The sequence below is a fragment of the Rattus norvegicus genome, chromosome 1, assembly GCF_036323735.1.
Source record: "Rattus norvegicus strain BN/NHsdMcwi chromosome 1, GRCr8, whole genome shotgun sequence".
Lineage (NCBI taxonomy): Eukaryota > Metazoa > Chordata > Mammalia > Rodentia > Muridae > Rattus > Rattus norvegicus.
The window spans coordinates 262,222,169-262,240,945 of NC_086019.1; the positions used below are offsets into that span (position 1 = coordinate 262,222,169).

Genomic DNA, 18,777 nt, shown 5'->3' on the forward strand with positions numbered 1-18,777 from the left:
TAAGATATGCTCACTGTTCCATGTCGGAAGAGCTGACACAATAAACAGCGCTTGTTTCTTAACCAAGTGCTGCTTTTGAACTCTGACGAGTGTGATTATTATTCCAAGTGTGGGGCAGTCGGCTGAGACTTGAATGCACAGCGTCTCTCCTTATTGGAAAACACTTAAAACTACCGAGAATTTGAAATTTGGAAAGACGTTTTTGTAAGCAGTCACTTTGTTTAAACCACTGTGGTGCAGGTTGCTGTGAGCAGGTTACTTAGGAGTCGTAGCTGCAGCCAGCACCTGCCGTGGTGGGGATCTACCACAGGTTCCACTCCAGATGTGCAAGGTGGTCAGGAACTTGCTAGTGAAACTTTTAAGGTGATAATTTTATAGGGATATAAATTGCACATCATATCCTTTTCCTATTCAAAGTGTATAACTTGGTGGGCTTCGTTGTTTTGAAGCAGACTCTCAGGAAACCCAGCCTAACCTGGAACTTGCTAGGTAGCCAAGGATAGCTTTGAACTTTTGGTCCTCCTGCCTTCACCTCCCAAGTCCTAGGATTATAGGCTTGTTCCACCACACTTGGTTTATATGATGCGGGATATAAACCGGGGTTTCATGAATTCTAAGCAGATACTGCCAGTTGAGCTATTCCCCAGCGCGTTTTTTCATGTCGTTAGAATTATATGGTTATCACCATAATTATAACATTTCATCATTCTTTATAAGAAATCTCACTAGAAGCCACTCCTTATTTTCTCCCAACCTTAAACAATCAATAATCCAGATTCTGCTCTGCAGGCCTGCCTGTTCTAAATATTTCATGTAAATGTGGTCTGTGATAACTGGCTTCTTTTACTTTTCATAGTGTTTCAAGAGTTCACATGTTGTGGAATGTCCACACTTTTTGTTTATGTTGTGGCTGGGGACTGTATGTGTGACATCTGTGGAGCTGTGTACATGGATACATGCACCTGTGTTCATGCAGAAGCTGGAGAAGGATAGGGAGTGGCCTGTTCTTTCACTGTCTTACTCTCTTAAGGCAGGGTCTCTGACTGAAGCTGGGGCTAGGCTGGCAGCCAGCAAGCCCAGTGAGCCAACCACAGAATGCATCTCATGTCAACCTCTGGCCTCTAGGTACACACATGTATATGCAACAGCACACACGCGTGCACACGTGGACCTAACCATACACATGCATATACACAGGAAAAATGGAAGTTGCATCTCTCTCTTCTACTTACACACCCCTCGGTTTTCTGTGCATCCACACACACATGCTGTATAGATCTCTCTGTTTGGTTTCTCAACTGACTAACTTAGAATTTCTAGAGCAGCACATTGAAACCTATGGCACAACCCAGGACTAGATCAGTCATCAGTGCCATCAGTATTTCTTTAAAAGGTGGGGAGAAAGACCTTAACATGGAAAATATCAAGATAACCACCGGAGTATCAGGTCATTAACTTACTTCATTATATATCCTGTTTTTATGTAAATACAGCAGAAAATGGTTTTCTTATTGTGGAATGCTATTTTTTCAAAGGGTCTGAAAGCCACCGTTCTAGGATAGCACTTCTGTGTCATATCCTACCCGTTGACACCATGCTGCGTTGGTACCACGTGGACACTGGGCATGAGACTTTTAAAGTAGAGTTTTATTTATTTATTTTTTTTTTTGTTCTTTTTTTCGGAGCTGGGGACCGAACCCAGGGCCTTGCGCTTCCTAGGCAAGCGCTCTACCACTGAGCTAAATCCCCAACCCCACAAGTTGAGTTTTATTTATTCTCAATGTCCTCTTCCCAGCCCCAGCCCCAGCCCCAGGGCTGAGGATCAACTCCAGCACCATTGCTGCTAGGCAGGTGCTCCACCGCTGAGCTACAACCCCACCCCTAACGATGCCTCTTCAGGTCTCTTATCACACTCATGTCTGTGTGCATGTATGCAAGTCAGAGGTCAAATGTCAGCAAGGTCAAGATCAGGTGTCTGCCCATGGAGTCATTCATTGGCCACACTCCTAGTGTCTCTATTTCTAATCTGAACAGCCAAAGAGTGTACCAGAGGGAAACCCACAAGGCTGACAAGTTTATAGTGTTAACTGCCAGAAGTCTTTACATTTAATGTTAAAAATTATACTTTTTCAGCTGGCAGAGCACTGTTCAAAGATATGATACTAGTTTGCACTGGTTTTCACTAGTTTATACTATTTTAAAGTTCAGGTGTGCATTACTGGTAGGTACTAAAAACATGCCTAGATAGATGTGTATGGTATTTTTAAAAGGTGTGGTCAGTTTTAAAATGAAGGGTCCATGGAGCTAAAATTTATCAGTTATCATCTGGATACAGAAGTATTTATGCTTTGAGTGAATCGTTTGGGCAAAGAGTAGAGAATCCGCCACTAAGGTGTTCCTTCCCTGGGGGACAGAGATGACCGATGCACAGATTCCTTTCATCCTAGGACAGTGTCTCAGGGATTTATTGCTGTGACACCATGACCAAGGAAACCAACTCATAAAAGAAAACATTTACTTACAGGTTCAGAGGTTCAGTCCATTATCACTAAGGCAGGAAGCATGGCAGCGTCCAGGCAGGCCTGGTACTGGAAGGGCTATGGTTCTGGATCTTGATCCAAAGGCAGCAGCAGAAGGCTGTCTTCTGCAGGCAGCCAGGAGGAGGTCTCTTCTGCACAGGTAGAGCCTCAGAGCACATCCCCACAGTGACATACTTCCGCTAATAAGGCCATACCTCTTCCAGTAATGCCATACCTCCTAAAAGTGCCACTTTCCATGGGCCAAGCATTCAAAGTACCACAGGCCATGTTTAGTTGGTTGGCTGGCTGGCTGGCTGGTTTTGGATGGAGGATCAAAGCTTTCCAACATTGATAGTGAACTGACATTGGAAAAGAACCTGCTGGCTGCCCACTTCATTGATTAGGATCATGGGCTACTGGCTTCAACAGACCTAGCCAGAAGTCTCCATCAATCACTTGGTAGCTTTTTACTTCACTTCCTCTTCTGTAATGTGAACATGATGTCTGCAGTTAAGATTTCAGTAAGTAAACAAGCCAGTCTATGTGCCTCCCTCAGCCCTGTGGCTGGCACATAGTCCAACACTCTGTGGTAGGTAGGCTACTTTTTGATTAGAAAGAACGAATAGAAGGTTTCAGAGTTTTTTAGGCTAATAATTAGCTGAAATTTCTAGACCATTTCTTTCCATGACATTTAGCTTTGTGAAAGGTCTCATGGACTATAGTCATATTTAAACTGCTCTGACTACAGAGTAAGTTCCTCTCAAGATCACACTTGAAATTAGTATTTCCCCAATACTGCATTCCATCCTGTGTCCCAGAGGGCTTTGGTTAGCTTAGGAAAACTGCTATTATAACCACATTTTACATCCCACAACTCGTTGAATCATCATGAGAAGTCTCTGTGGTACTGAATTCCAGGTGTTATGGTCCATGCATTTTTATTCAGATGCAATTTAGTTATACTGGTTAAACTGTTTCAAAATGCTTTCTGGTACTGAAAATGTCTAAAGGTAGGGGTAATATAAACTTTACCCTCTGCAGAGCTGATCATAAACTTACATCACTGGAAATGGAGACTGCTAATTTTTTTCTACTCTTACAGAATATTAATGTTATTAAGATTAAACTTTAAAATTAAAAGTTTAGACAATTATAGCTGCACATGCAATTATAAGAACCAACAGGGAAGCTGTGTACCCTTCATATATTTCCCCCCATTAGTAACATCTTACAAAACTTAAATGGAAGAGGGGTGGGAAGACAAGGTCAAAGTCTAGAGAGAGATATCACTAAAGACCTTTGAAAAGAGCATGTGGCACAAGGTACAGCTAGTGTTGTAGAAGCGTCCTAAAAGCATCCACATCTACATGTGTAATTAACTTAGACTAGGAGGCACCGTAGAGTAGTGGATGGGAGGAAGTGCCTCTCCAGGCACCTTAGGCTAATTTTTAGCCCAGTGCTAGGAATGGGTTACATCTCTTTGAGTTGTTGGTCCAGTAGACTCTAAAACACTAGAGGCTGTTGCCATTGCCTTGGTTACCCTACAGAACTTGATGGTAAGACCCTATTGCTGAAAACAACGTGTTTGAGTCATAGAACTTGGAGAAATGAGACTGGTACCAACTTGGCAGTGTCATACCTACTGGCTACCTTTCTTAGTGCTAGAAGATGCTATCCATGCTGTCCGGGGAGGAAAGGCATCATCAGTCGTACCCAGATGTGAGCCCTAAGAGCTACAGCAATGTCTTGCCTATCAACACATCTATTCTGGGAATGCTGGCCACTTTCTGAATGCATTTAAAGCCCCCCTCTCATGATCTCATGCCTGGCACCACAGACAGCATCAAGAAACCGTGGCTGGGTTGGTCATATGTACTAAAGGAGAACTTATTGCTATTTTTTTCTGTCAAATGGATGTAGAAATAAACTTCCTTCTACATTCGTATCTTTATTCCCATGGATAGTGCATCCCACAGCCCTCATCAGAGAAGCTCATTTCTAGCTTCTCTAGCACATACCTCTCCCAGGGGTGAGGGCGCCAGGAAGAATCTAAGAGCCAAGCAGAGGATGAGTAGTGAAGCAGTGTTTTCTGGACACAACAGAAAAGTTGCACACATGAGCTCGCGTGGGTAAGATCAAGCCACTTACACTCCTACCATGGGTGGAACAGGGAGTCGCTAAGTCTCAGCCCTAACTACTGAGAGGAAGAGAGTCAGTTTTCTACAGGGATGTGGCCTGTGAGAGAGTCTCCTTGCTCCAGTAGATGGCCCTAAACACATTCAAACACTGGTCACCAGTGCTTTAAAAAAATGAAATTGGGAGGAAATGATGGAGGGGAAGGAGTGATAGGGAGGAACTGGAAGGGAGAGAACGGAGCGGGCTTGGTGGGAGAATATCATATGCACTTAGGACATTCTCATTAAGACACTTACCTAAAGCTGGGTTGCAGTACCCACTCAGTAGCAGGGCTGACACTGACCCTCTTCAGGTTTTCTTGTTTTGCTCATGGTCACTTAATGCATATATTGAATCTTAACTCCACCCTGAGCATACTGTCCTCTCTCACAGGTCAGCCTCTGCTCTGTTCTCCATTTCAACAGTGTTGCCATTTGAGGAATTTATGTAAATGAATCCAGCACCAGATAACCACTGCAATTAGCTTTTTTTTAAGGGTTATATACTCTTTGATATTATACACAAACCACAGTAAGTGCCTTTCAGTGATAAAAGGCGACAGCATCCTTGACATGGGGATTCTAATTCAGTCAGCTTTGTGAAGAATAGACAATTGCTTCTTGATGGTTAGCCATTGCCCATAACGAGCCAGCAGGCACAAGCTGAGACAACAGTGAGGCTTGTTGTTTCTGAGACGGCGATCGATTGTTCCTAGTGTTCAAACACAGTCACATGCCCAGTTAAGTGGTATCCTCAGATGAGGGAGTCAGTTGTTCATAGAACTTCTGAGGCATCTCCTTGACTAATGTGGAGATGAAGTGCCTTCTGCCTGAGTGATGTAGTCAGTGTGGCAACTGTCACAGTTCTGACATCTCTTGGGAAGTTAGTGAATTATTCTGAGGAACCTAGTCCTGTGTGTATCATACATCAGGAAATCATACCTGCTAAGGAACAGAAAGGATCTTGAGGGGGGCAAAAGCTGGGCCTGACACAAAGCCAGCATGGGGAGGTCCGCCCACGCGCCTCACTGGCAGTGTGCAGCGCGTTACTCTGGGGTGTTTTGAGCATCATTCCGTTGAAAAACTCAGTTTGACCAAGAAAACAAGCACAACAGCAACAAGAGCAGGAGGAAGCTGAAGAGGAAGGGCAGGCCAATCTGTTATCCCCTAAGTAGCTAAATATTGGTTAGCTCGGAAGGTTCCACAGTCGACACAGGACAGATGGCATCATTCCCCATGGTTGGTCCTGTACTGAGCAGAGATGTGGGTGATGATGTCCCTGCTCTCTACCCTGCCTAGAGTAGGATGCTTAGCTGTTTCCTCTTCCTGACATGAAGACCTGTCAACTCTGCTGCTCCTGGCCTCCAGCTTCCCTGGGAAACAGTAGAGCAAATTAAGATGCACATATACAGGTTTAAAGTCAAAGCAGGAGAAAGAGGATGTCTCAACCACATGACACTGGCTTTTTTTTTTTTTTTGCCTGAATTTTACCAAAGTCTAAATTTATGTTTTCTTCCTCAAATCCAAATGAGTTGGCTTTAGCGTGTATTCTAAGTTAAATTAGTTTTATTTTTACATATTTATTTTGTTTTTAATTTTGTGTATTTATGTGTGTGTGTGTGTGTGTGTGTGTGTGTGTGTGTGTGTGTGTGTGTGTGTGTGTGTACATGGATGGGCCAGTGCTTGTGTTTTGTGGGGCTTTGGATCCCCTGGAGCTTTTGTTAGAGGTATTTGTGGGCTGTTTGATGTGGGCACTGGGAACCAAAACTGGGTCCTCTGCAAGAGCAATGCCTACTCTTTTTTTTTTTTTCTTTTTCTTTTTGTCTTTTTTTTCCGGAGCTGGGGACCGAACCCAGGGCCTTGCGCTTCCTAGGCAAGCGCTCTACCACTGAGCTAAATCCCCAACCCCCACAATGCCTACTCTTAATCACTGAGCTATTTCTCCAGTCCCTTAAATTAATTTAAAATGTCACATCATATATTTTTTTAAAAATTCAGTATTTAGACATGAATTTTTATTAGCTCTGAAAATAGTAATTTCTAACTTAGCATTATAATTTAAGATATGTTTTGTTTTCTTTTGTTGTTGTTAAGAAGTGTTTTCTACATAAAACCTTTTGTTGTGTCCTTGGAGAAGCTGTCTTATGTTTTAAGGCGCTTGGGATCCAGCCATGAGTGCACTAAGAACAACTCTCTCACCGCTGGGCATCCATCAAGCAACCTTCTCCATGAGCCCACTTTTTAATTTCTTCTCTTTTTAGATTTTACTTTAATGGTGTGTGTGTGTGTGTGTGTGTGTGTGTGTGTGTGTGTGTGTGTGTATTTTGCTCATATGTATGCACCACATATGTGCCTGATGCAGAGGCCAGAAAAGGGTGTTGGATCCTCTGGGATTGAAGTAACAGACAGTTGTTAGCCTCCGTGTGGGTGTTAGGAACTGAACCAGCTTCTCTGGAAGAGCAGCCAGTGTTGTTCTTAACCACTGAACCATCTCTCCAGTCCCTGAAGGTTCTTTTAAAAGAAAATTTGTTTCCAAAAGTTTAAAAGTTGTACTTGGCTCCTGTCGAGTGGATTTACCAAGGTGCTGTAGTAAGTGTCTGTGTGTTTACTCTGTAGGGAAGAAGACTGGAAGCATGAGTTCAGACACCAGCCAAGCGGTGATCACCACCCCTCCTCCTCCCAGCATGCCTCACAAAGAGAGGTATTTTGACCGAATCAATGAAAGTGACCCAGAATACCTTCGAGAGAGGAACATGTCTCCTGATCTACGGCAGGACTTCAATATGATGGAGCAGAGGAAGCGAGTCACTCAGATCCTGCAGAGTCCTGTGAGCTGACGTAACCCTAAGCCTTCCTTCCTCTTTGGAGCCCTTGCTAGGATGTAATGAAATAGTGGAAACTCCTCAGTAAAGAAGGGCTGGGAAAACGGTGAACTTCTGCTTAAAGACTGAGCGGACTCACGGATAAGAGCTAAGGGAAACTTTAACAGTAGCGAAGTCATTCAATAATGTAGATTCTCTGTGTGTGCTTTCTGGGTGTGATTCCACCTAAAGACAGACAGTGGCTCTACTGAGAGCTGGAGGATAGCCAATTAAGACATCCGAGCCGAGAAGCAAGTGCACCACAGTCATGACTGGAGAACAAGCTAGCTACATTCATGTGCACATTTTGTGTCCCTTTGGGTACTCTAACTTCAACATTCATAACAGTATAGAAAGACTTGAGGATTTGAGGAGCTCTGCGCTTTAGTAAGCTATTGTTAAATTAACTCATGTAGGCACATATATATGTATTCCACAATAACTAGACTAAAGTGTATTATAAATTTAGTGTAAGCTGAAAATTTTGTCAACGCAGTAGTTGACTTAAATCATATTGGAGTAATTTGTTAAGTTTCTTCCAGTGGTTTAATGCAGTGGTTCCCAATCTTCCTTAATGCTGTGGCCCTGTAATACAGTTCTTTATGTTGTGCTGACCCCCAACCATAAAATTAACTTTGTTGCTACTTCATAACTAATTTTTCTACTATTATGAATCATAATGTAAATATCTGTGTTTTCCAGTAATCTTAGCCAACCCTGTGAACCCAAAGAGGTCACGACCTACAAAGAAACACTGCTTTAGTGGAATTCCACAGGTCCCATAAAATGATGGGAAGTGAGAGAGTCGCTGGATTTGAGAGGCAGAATGGATTTCTAAGTTTATGCGTAGTGAAGATTGCAGGACTCCTCAGGCCGAGGTGGCTCACTTAGGCTCCTGGGATCTAGGTTAGGGGTCTGCTGCTAAAATAAGCACAGGCCGTGCAGGCTGCATTTCTGGTGGCCTGGTAAATCATTTGGTTCTGTGGCCCTGTGAAGGTAATCACACAAGTTGAGTCCAAAGCCAAAGGGGAATTCCATCCTGAGTAATTTTCCCTCAGCAGTGGCCTTAATGAAAGCACGGAAAGACAAGGGATAAAGCAGTGCAAGCTTTGAAGGATTTCCTAAGTGTAGTGCCTGTTTAAAAGACGCCTTTCAAAGAAAGCAGAGACGAGCCAGAGAGAAAATGGCAGAGTTCGTGCGCTGTACCTTGCCACAGATAGGAGCTAACTTACTACCAAACGGTTATCGTAACCTGCACTGTAAAGCATTGGAACAATGAAATCCAGACCACGTTTTGTTCAGGATTGTAAAATATTGACTTTTTTTGTAGGATAAATGTCCCAGAGAACCGGTCAGTAAAAATGGGAAAAGTGCTAACTACATTTATATGCCAGATTTTTCTGTTTTCCAGTATTCTTCTATTAAAGACATCATAGCTTTGAGAATATTTTATTTTTATTTATTTATTTATTTATTTTGAGACAAGGTTTCTTTGTATAGCCCTGGCTGTCCTGGAAGTCACTCTGTAGAATAGGCTGGCTTTGAAATCAGAGAAATCCACCTGCCCCTACCTCTTAAGGATTAAAGGTGTACACCACCACTGCTGGGCATACATTTCCATTTTTAACAAATTAAAAGTATCGACTTTATTAATGGAAAAGAACAGGTATTTATCTGCTCAAAAGAACAGTCAGTTTTTACTCAGAAAAAAATGAAGAGGCTAAAATTTAATTAATTAATTAATTAAAAGATATAATTTTTCCCCTTAGAGCTTTGCCTAATGAATGTTAAATTTTGTTCATGAAATTTTGGAAAAGCGTGTGACAGTGGTGTTCACCTTTCCTTTGAAGTAGCATTTCTCAACCTATGGTCGTGACCTATTTGGTTGTCACATATCAGATATCCTATGTATAAATATTAACATTATGATTCATATAAGTAGCAAAGTCACAGTTAATGAAGCAGCAGAACTAACTTTATGAGTGGGAGTCACCAGGAGGTGGGGGCTGTAGTGAAGGGCAGCAGCACTGGGAAGGCTGAGAAGCACTGCTTTAAAGGGTCAGACTTCCCTCTACAGGAAGCGGCACTGTGGCCTCTAATAGTTCCCTCTTCCAGGTAGCAAACCATTCCAACCAGCTCACACAGTTAGCATTCTTGTTACCTCATGTTTCTGAAAGGCAGCCGCTGAGAAGCAGTTTAGCTGAGTAGTCAGGGCTCGCCTCAGCTTTCCTATAAACCTGCAGCCCAGACACCTGCCCAGGCTGCTGTCATCTGCGTCTCTTCTGGAGCTCCTTGCAGAAGACTAGAGTTCCTGTCACATGCACCTTTCTTTAAGGCTGCTCGGCATGGGGTGTGTTCTTCCCTCCAGCTTCCACCCCCAAGTGCCAGCACTAACTACCCTGGTTCCTTTAAGTACAAGTTTGCAATGTTTCTGCCTCTATAATTCTTTTAAATTTTCATTGGTCACCTACAAATATATTGAAGGCTACTTATTAGACAAATTTATAATCAATAAAAACCTAAAGCAAAGACATTACTAATTTATGTTTATAAATTTTAAATTTTAAATAAATTTTTAAAATTTAAAATAATGTCATTTGAGAAGAAAGCAAATGAGAGAAACTAACAGAAGCAAAATGCTCTCTTAGTTAAACTTATACTGTGCACCGGGTACCTGCTACAAATGTATAGCGGGCTGTGATCTCCAAACAACTCCAACTCAACACATGAACAGATTGAAACCGGAAGCCATCACAGAACTGGCTGAATGGTTTTGGCTTGGTTAAATGGCGGCCTTGGAATTTTAACCCAGGTGTGGTTCTGTTAGGCTGTAATTACCAAAGCAGGGGCAGGTCCTGCTCACAAGACCTCTCTGGCTTCACTTTTGTGGCTTAAGCTAATCAGCCCAACCCTGGGAGCCTTTCTAGAGTAAGACACTATGGGTCTATACAAATGTGAATATTTGATTTTTGCATATGCAAATATGGAAATATGCAAAAATAGCACTTTACTCTTTCGCCAAAAATGAAAGAACAAAGAATTTGTCTAAATGTTGTGGGTATAAGGAAAAAAAGAATTGTCTTGTTTTAACTTTGAAGAAAAATATTCTCTTTCTAGGAATTTCACGGTGTTTTTCACGTTTGAAGCAGAGGTAGTGTAGCTCAGACACCCAACACAAATAGTGTTTAAATAACAGACATCCCCGTGCCAGAGCTTATTTCAAACACAGAAGAAACTGGCGTGCCCTTAGGAGAGCAATTGGTTAGAGTCACCACCTTCTTTCTGGTCACTTAGGAAAGTTAAGACACAAATATTCTTTATAAACTTTATTTGTATGCCAATTTGAAGGAAAGTTATTCCAACCCTGACCGTCATATAAAGTCAGTGCAGGAGGAAGACCATCCAGAAGAAAGTTTGGTTAATTTGTTTTTTTCTCCTCAGTAAAACCAGTGGAGATCTAGTCCTAGGTTAATGCATTTCTTAGTGGAGAAACTCTAAGGAAGTCAGTGTGCTCCGTCCTATCGTGCTTTAGCAGAAATCTAATCACATAATTGTACGCTACCATAGAAGCAAGTCTGTGATCCCCCACCCCACCCCCCCCCCCCACACACACACACACACACACACTTCCTCTCTACTAATTACTATGCAGTGTACTATCCAGAAGTGGATAGAGCTCATCTGATGTCTTTAGCATGAATCAGTATTCTGTTCCCTAAGTCTCCTAAGGTAGACATTACTAGTAAATCTGCCTGTGTGTTTGTTTCATTGTTTGTTTATAGCATTAACTAAAATGATTCCATCCGGTCAGATTCTTTTCAAATTGTTCTTTTATCCATGTTTGTGTGTTCAGGTGCCCTTGTGTATGTGAGTTCATGTGCACAGGTGCATAGAAGCCAAAGACAGTGCTCCCTCCCCACTTGTTTTTGGCAGGCAGGTTGTGTGTGTGGGTGACCTAAATCGGTCAAGTAGGCTAATCTGGCTAGCTAGCTACCCCTAGACATCCTCCTGTCTCCGCTTCCCTGCGGTAGGATTACAAGCATATGCCTCCACCTGTTTCTGTTGTTGTTTTAATATTTTATTAATCCTTTGAGAATTTTACACATACCCACAAAATATCTTTATCATATTTAGCCTATACACCTCAGCCTAACTCTTCTTACTCCTTGATTTTATACCTTCTCTCTCTCTCTCTTCTCTCTCTTCTCTCTCTCCATATATATATATATATATGTATATGTATATATGTATATATGTATATGTATGTGTGTGTTTGTGTGTGTATATATATATATGATACACATATATCCCATCAAGTCCAATTTGTGCTGACCATAATGTACACATCAGTGTATGGTCAGTCTGCCAAGGGCCACACTCCAAAGAAAGGAGCCTCTTCCCTCCTCTTGGACCCATCGCTGCTCCTTAGCTAGAGATGGTGGCTTGTAGGCTGCTGTCCCCTCCATGCTAGAGTATTCAAGGGTTGATCTTGTGCAGGCACCCACAGCTGCTGTGTGTCCAGAAGACACTGCTGTACCCCAGCCCTCTCCAACCTCTGGCTCTTAATCTTCCTCCTCCTCTTCCTCGAGTTCTCTGAGTCTTAGGGAAAGAGCTGTGATGAAGATGCCCAACTCGTGGCTGAGCACTCACCGCCATTTTACCTTCTGCCCCTGACCACCCCTGACCAGTTGTGAATTTCTGCACTAACACCATCTACTGCCCGTAGGAATTTCTCTGATAAGGGCTGAAAACTCTATTAATCTGTAGGTAGAGAGATACATATTTAAGGCACAGATTGATATTACATTCATTTAGCACATTGTAGTAGTAGGTTCATCCCTGGGACCTATGAGTTCCTAGTCATGGAATCATGGTCAGATTTATAATACCAGGCATGAGTTTCCTTCTGTGGAGCAGGCCTCACATGCAAATTGACAGCCTGTGTGGTCACCCCCCTAGCAATTCATGTTACTACGGCACCCATGGCATTTGCTAAGCTTCTTTCTATGTAAGTTATGGGATTGAACCACGTCTTCCTGCTTGCATGGCAGACACTTTATAAAGAGGGCATCAGATCACAGTACAGATAGATGGTAACACCATGTGGGTTCCGGGAATTGAACTCAGGACCTCTGGAAGAACAGCCAGTGCTCTTAACCTCTGAGCCATCTCTCCAGCCCCCTATGAAACTCAGTTTTATAGTCTTACTCAACAATAAAAGAAAATAAAAGGATGCAAGATTCAGATAAGCGCAACTCTTTCAGCATTTTTTACCTAAGCATGATATACTCCATTATTTTAGACTTGTATTTGATAAGGGAGCTGTTTAAACTGTCAGTTTTGGAGACAAACTAAGTTTTCAGGTAGGATTTTAAGTTGCAACATTGAATTACTTCTTTAAAATGTGTAACATGCAAAGAAGTTGATAGACAGATTTTATGCAATTACTACACAGAAGAAATCAATCCTCCATTTAAATAACACTGACAAGACTATTTTCTAAATAATAACCCAGCTAATGGATTTTGCCATCCTTTAGGAAAATGGAAAGTTGGTATTATGGTAGCTGAGATAAAGTAGACATAGAAAAGGAAAGGCACATGGTTCTTGTCTCCTGGTGCGGCTGCATTGGAAGGACAGGTAGCAGTGCAGCCGGAAGACGGGCGCCCTGAACAGACGGGAGGAAGTCTAGAGTTCAGACTGGACACAGAAGAGAGGGAACGCTGGGACTTCCCCAGCGAGGCCATTCAGGAGGGGACTCCGAGAAGAAGGGTACATAAGACACAATGATATAAAGGAAGGAATTCTATCTGACACAGCGGAATGAGCAAGCAGGCAAACATGTGCACTGTAATGAAAGGATGCTGAAGGTTAGACCTGAGCGTTAGGATCTGAGGGCAGGCAGATAAAACAAGAAAACTCGTGAAGTCCCACAGAGCCAACAGGTTTGTTCATTACTTCTTTTTAAATCTTTTCCTTAATGTATTGCATAATGTATTGGCGTGCAATGCTTGGGTTTTTTTTTTTAAGATTTATTTATTTATTATGTACAAGAACACTGCAGCTGTCTTCACACACCCCAGAAGAGGGCATCAGATCCCATTACAGATGGTTGTGAGCCACCATGTGGGTGCTGGGAACTGAACTCAGGACCTCTGGAAGAGCAGTCTGTGCTCTTACCCTCTGAGCCATCTCTCCAGCCCGCTTGTTTTCTATTGGTGTTCAAGACTTACCTCACCCATCGTTTAGTACGAAGCTCACTTACCTTGTACTTCTGTTTCCTCACTGGTAAACAAGGAACCTGCTTTACACATCTGCTGTGAAAATACACGGGCGCAACAGACATGTGGGGCACACTGCCAGCACACACATTGATAAACTAAAACACAGGAGACTTTTGGGTCAATACTTTGAAGATTATAGTCATAATTTCTTGGATTATACTCTGGTCTTTGAAGGCTTTAAAGACTGTCACCCTGACAGCATTCTGGCTTAATTGTACTGTTTCTAGACTGTCACATCACCAGTCCCTCCTTTGTTGTGCTCATGTGTAAAGATGACTTTGTGCTGTGGGTTTGTATGTTGTTACTGGAGACTTAACATGCTTTCCCCTCTGGAAGCCAGGGTGTGGTGGAAGCTGGCTGCCTGCCTACAGGCTAGTGTCTGGCTGTGTCTGATGCACCTTGCTGCATGGGGCAGACATATGGCCTAGCACTCCAGGTCACCACAGTCCACTAATAACCTTAGTGCTGCATCGCCATCCAACCAAAGGCTCCTGTGCCAGGGCTCATTCAACATCTCTGGCCCAGCACACCTCTGCCTGATACTTGGTTTCAGAAGTACAGCCCAGCTCTGATAAAGTTAGGAAAAGATCCTCTGCCCAAGTCAAAGTTCTACCTGTAGATGTTTATTCCCTTTAGTTATTAGCTGCGCAGGCTTGAGCAAGTCATTGCATATTTTAGGAATCTTTCATGTGTTTATGTCAGTCAACTACAAAGAATTACTTTTTGACATTTGATATAAGAATGTAATTAATGACTCATCTTAAACAAAGTGCTTTTAATATTTTGTTGATTGGTTTATTGGTTTCTGTATTAGAAACCAATGTATTATCGGTTATAACTATAATGTTATATATTATATATAAATTGTATATATTATATAATTAATATAGCATACATTATATGATAGTATAAATATGCAATAATTATTTATTATATATTAGAGTCTTGCTATGTTACCCTGGATGGCTTACCTGGAATTTAATACATAGCCCAGGCTGTTCTCAAGATCAACATCCACCTGCCTCAACCTTTTAAGTATTGGGATTATAGGTCTATATCACCATGCCTAGCCCTTTTAATATTTGAAAGTTGAGAACATTTACTGACAACTTCCTAGAATGAACTGGAACCATTTATATCATAGTAATTGTTATACTTGCTTCTGTTTTATGACATAAGTAGTTATCTGAATAACCTTCCAAAAACATGGGACAAAAATTGACATATGTGACAAAAAATTAAATGTTTAGCTTTAAGAGAATTATCATCTTTTGATGTTTTGTCAGTTGTATGAACAGGCTAGGGGTGTGGTTATTTACATTAAAAATAGCTTTCTTTGTGACCTACAGAAGTCATTTAGACTTAAAGGGACAGTCATCCCTGATGTCTCCCATGACATCATACATAAGCCAAAGCTTTCGGGTGGTACGTGCCGTATTGTGGGTTATATGGAAGTGAGAACATGTTTACCAACAAAAGAACCGGTGTCTGTGTCCTTACCCCTGTGATCTATTACCTGTGTGACTTTGAATACCTTGTGAATATACATCGTCTTATTTAGCAGAAATTTCTGATCACCTTAACAAATGCTTATAGCTCTCTTAAGCAACAAGTTGCTCTTTAATCTTGAAGCCATTAAATCAGACTCCGAGCAGGTTTCCTGGCCCTGGGAGATTAGATAAACTTTAACCTGTTTCTAGCAAGTATGTACAAGGTGTACACTTAATACCTTAACCTCATTCCTGGTTATTACTTCCTCCTTGGGTTTATTTTTCACATTAGCTTGACTTTCCTTGCCTATGTTTATATTATTTTATTTTTGTTAGGAACTATTTTCAAATCTTCTTGGAAGACACTGAGTAACAGACCATGTCCCCCTCTTGGAGCTGATGTAATGAGTGATATAGATATAGATATAGATATAGATATAGATATAGATATAGATATAGATATAGATATATCATAGTCAGTGTAGTTTTTTAACTGAATCAAAGAATGTTAATTATAGCTGCTTTCAACTGAGCATTTAAAATGGTTTTGGGGGTTGGGGATTTAGCTCAGTGGTAGAGTGCTTACCTAGCAAGCGCAAGGCCCTGGGTTCGGTCTCCAGCTCCGAAAAAAAAATGGTTTTGTTTTAAAGGGAAGATCAGGTTTTATAAGAAGAGATTGACTGGTTACCATCTATCCATGCTTTTTCTATAATTACATAAAAATTCACCGAGGATATCTGGAGATTGTTTTCTTTTCAGCCTTTAGCATGGGAAATAAAATGTGGTGCCTGTCTCTGTAGACACTGTATCTTCATTTCGTTTGATTAAGAGCACCTAATGTTCCTCTCCCTAAGAGCTTCTTGCTGCCTATTTCATGTTTCATATTTTATTGTCAGTGGCATAGTTAGAAGCCTCAGAAGAGGTTTGGGAGAGAGAGTTCACACAGGGTAGAGGTTTGGGAGAGAGAGTTCACACAGGGCAGAGGTTTGGGAGGGAGAGAGAGTTCACACAGGGTAGAGGTTTGGGAGAGAGAGTGTGTTCACACAGGGCAGAGGTTTGGGAGAGAGAGTGTGTTCACACAGGGCAGAGGTTTGGGAGAGAGAGTATTCACACAGGGCAGAGGTTTGGGAGAGAGAGTTCACACAGGGCAGAGGTTTGGGAGAGAGAGAGTTCACACAGGGCAGAGGTTTGGGAGAGGGAGTGTGTTCACACAGGGCAGAGGTTTGGGAGAGAGAGTATTCACACAGGGCAGAGGTTTGGGAGAGAGAGTTCACACAGGGCAGAGGTTTGGGAGAGAGAGAGTTCACACAGGGCAGAGGTTTGGGAGAGAGAGAGTTCACACAGGGCAGAGGTTTGGGAGGGAGAGAGAGTTCACACAAGACAGAGGTTTGGGAGAGAGAGAGAGTTCACACAGGGCAGAGGTTTGGGAGAGGGAGTGTGTTCACACAGGGCAGAGGTTTGGGAGGGAGAGAGAGTTCACACAGGGCAGAGGTTTGGGAGGGAGAGAGAGTTCACACAGGGCAGAGGTTTGGGAGGGAGAGAGAGTTCACACAGGGCAGGTTTGTAGCATTGTGCTCCGTGCGAGGTGTCTGTGCTCAGCTGGTTATGTGTGTGTTGCAGGCCTTTCGGGAAGACCTAGAGTGCCTCATCCAAGAACAGATGAAGAAAGGCCACGACCCGACCGGATTGCTAGCGTTACAGCAGATCGCCGACTACATCATGGCCAACTCCTTCACCGGTTTTTCTTCACCTCCCCTGAGTATGTGCCTTGCGATTCTTCATTCCCTCCACTGAGGAACACTGCATTTCCTTAGCTCCCTGTTCAGCTATATAACATACAGCTAGGTCTGGTGGCACAGCCTACAGGACCAGTACCAACTGCTCAGTGGAGAAAGAAAAGGGTCATAAAACCAAGGCCAGCCTGGGAAACTTAATGAAGACCCTCAGAAGTAAGCAAGAGGTGTAGAGATTACTCAGTGGCTGGTACTGTGCATAGGGCCACAGGTTTAATCCCCAGTGCATTTTAGAAGCTAATAACGTCTGATCCTTAGAGTAGTTTATCAGCCAGCCACTTAGTAGACTTTGACAGCCTTACTAAAATATCATAAGACACTACATGGTCACTATCCCAGATGGGAGCATCTTAATTAATCTGGAAAACCAACATAGTAATTTGTGCTTTCTTTTGGCTCACAGTTTCTGAGTGATTTCAGCCCATCCCAGCAGGAAAGGCAAAAGAGCTCTGACTGTGAGAGGAGAGCCTAAGACAGAGCAGCTTCTCACAGCACAGGAAGCAGACCGAGAGGGCCTGTGCCTGCTGGTCTACTTCTCAGCAGCTACCCCACTCCCAAAGGTTGTACAGCCTTCACCGTAGGGCGCAAACTGCAGACCAAGCATTCAACATATAATGCTTTAGTGAACATTTCAGAATCAAGCCACAACAATGCCTGTAGAAGAAACTGCTTAAAAGCCATTCACAAGAATGTGTGTGTCCCCCTTCCTGTGTCCTCCTGCTGAGAGCTGGAGTTGACTATAGCATGGAGGAGACTGAGGGAAGCTGAAAGAGGAGGACAGAGTCAGATTTGGAGGGTATTCCAGAGAGACTGGGGCATTATCGCTTAGCTCACTGCTAAGAGCAGCTGTTTGTGTCTCTGACCTCCCTGTGAGTGCTAGACCCACTGCTGGAAGCCCTAGGGCATGGGCTGTGACTGTATTCAGAATCTGCAGTGGCAGGCAGGTGCCAGCCACACATGGCTGGCAGACATCCCTCGAGGAAGACACAGGAGAGATAGGGCTTTTCTTTCTTTTATGTCCCCTTCTGCCTCTTTCTTTTGTTGATAGAGATTTCTAAATCAGATTTTCTTGAATTCAAGTCTTTTCCAAACACTTGAGACCCAGTAGTAGGAGAGTGCAAGGCGGGGTATTTGTAGAACTCCAAGGGCACCATTGCCTTGGGCCTGAGGGTCCTGGGATAGCAATCTAGGGAAAGGAAGTGGGTCAGACTGAAAGGCTTCACTATTAGACCCAAGAAGCTGCCAGCATAGAAACTGAAAGCCCGAGTGAAGAGAGGATTGGTGGCTGATGATCTGAGTGAGTGCCAGGAAGGAAAGGAAACAAAGTCAGATCATTGAAAGAATCTCAGGGAGCAGTCCATGCCTGCACTAGCTGTGTGGTTGTGGGTATCTGAGAGAGGAGAACACCATCAAGAACCCTAGGGAGCTTAGTGGCAGGCTTGACATGCTGGGGATGGGCGGGCATGTGAGTCACCTAGCTTCCAGAAAAGCCGTCTACCAGAAGAAACAAGAAATCAAAGCTTGGGCTATTTTTAAGCACTCTAACAGTGGGCATTTGTACCAAGCACTGGTTTAGAGACAAGGACTACACAGGCAGATTCATTTTCTCTTGGCGTTAGGAAATACACTAAGTAAAGCAGATGATCAGACGATAGG

General features: G+C 42.8%; 1 protein-coding gene across 12 annotated transcripts in view; it reads left to right on the forward strand.

Moving 5' to 3' along the window:
• The window catches only part of Add3 (adducin 3), a 107,783-nt gene that overhangs the window by 69,447 nt on the left and 19,559 nt on the right, over nt 1–18,777 (forward strand). For all 12 annotated transcript variants that reach the window (XM_006231600.5, NM_001164103.1, NM_031552.2 and 9 more), the window contains 2 exon segments: nt 7,310–7,521; nt 16,949–17,087. In XM_006231600.5, coding sequence (XP_006231662.1) covers nt 7,327–7,521; nt 16,949–17,087 — 334 coding nt within the window. In that variant the 5' untranslated portion in view covers nt 7,310–7,326.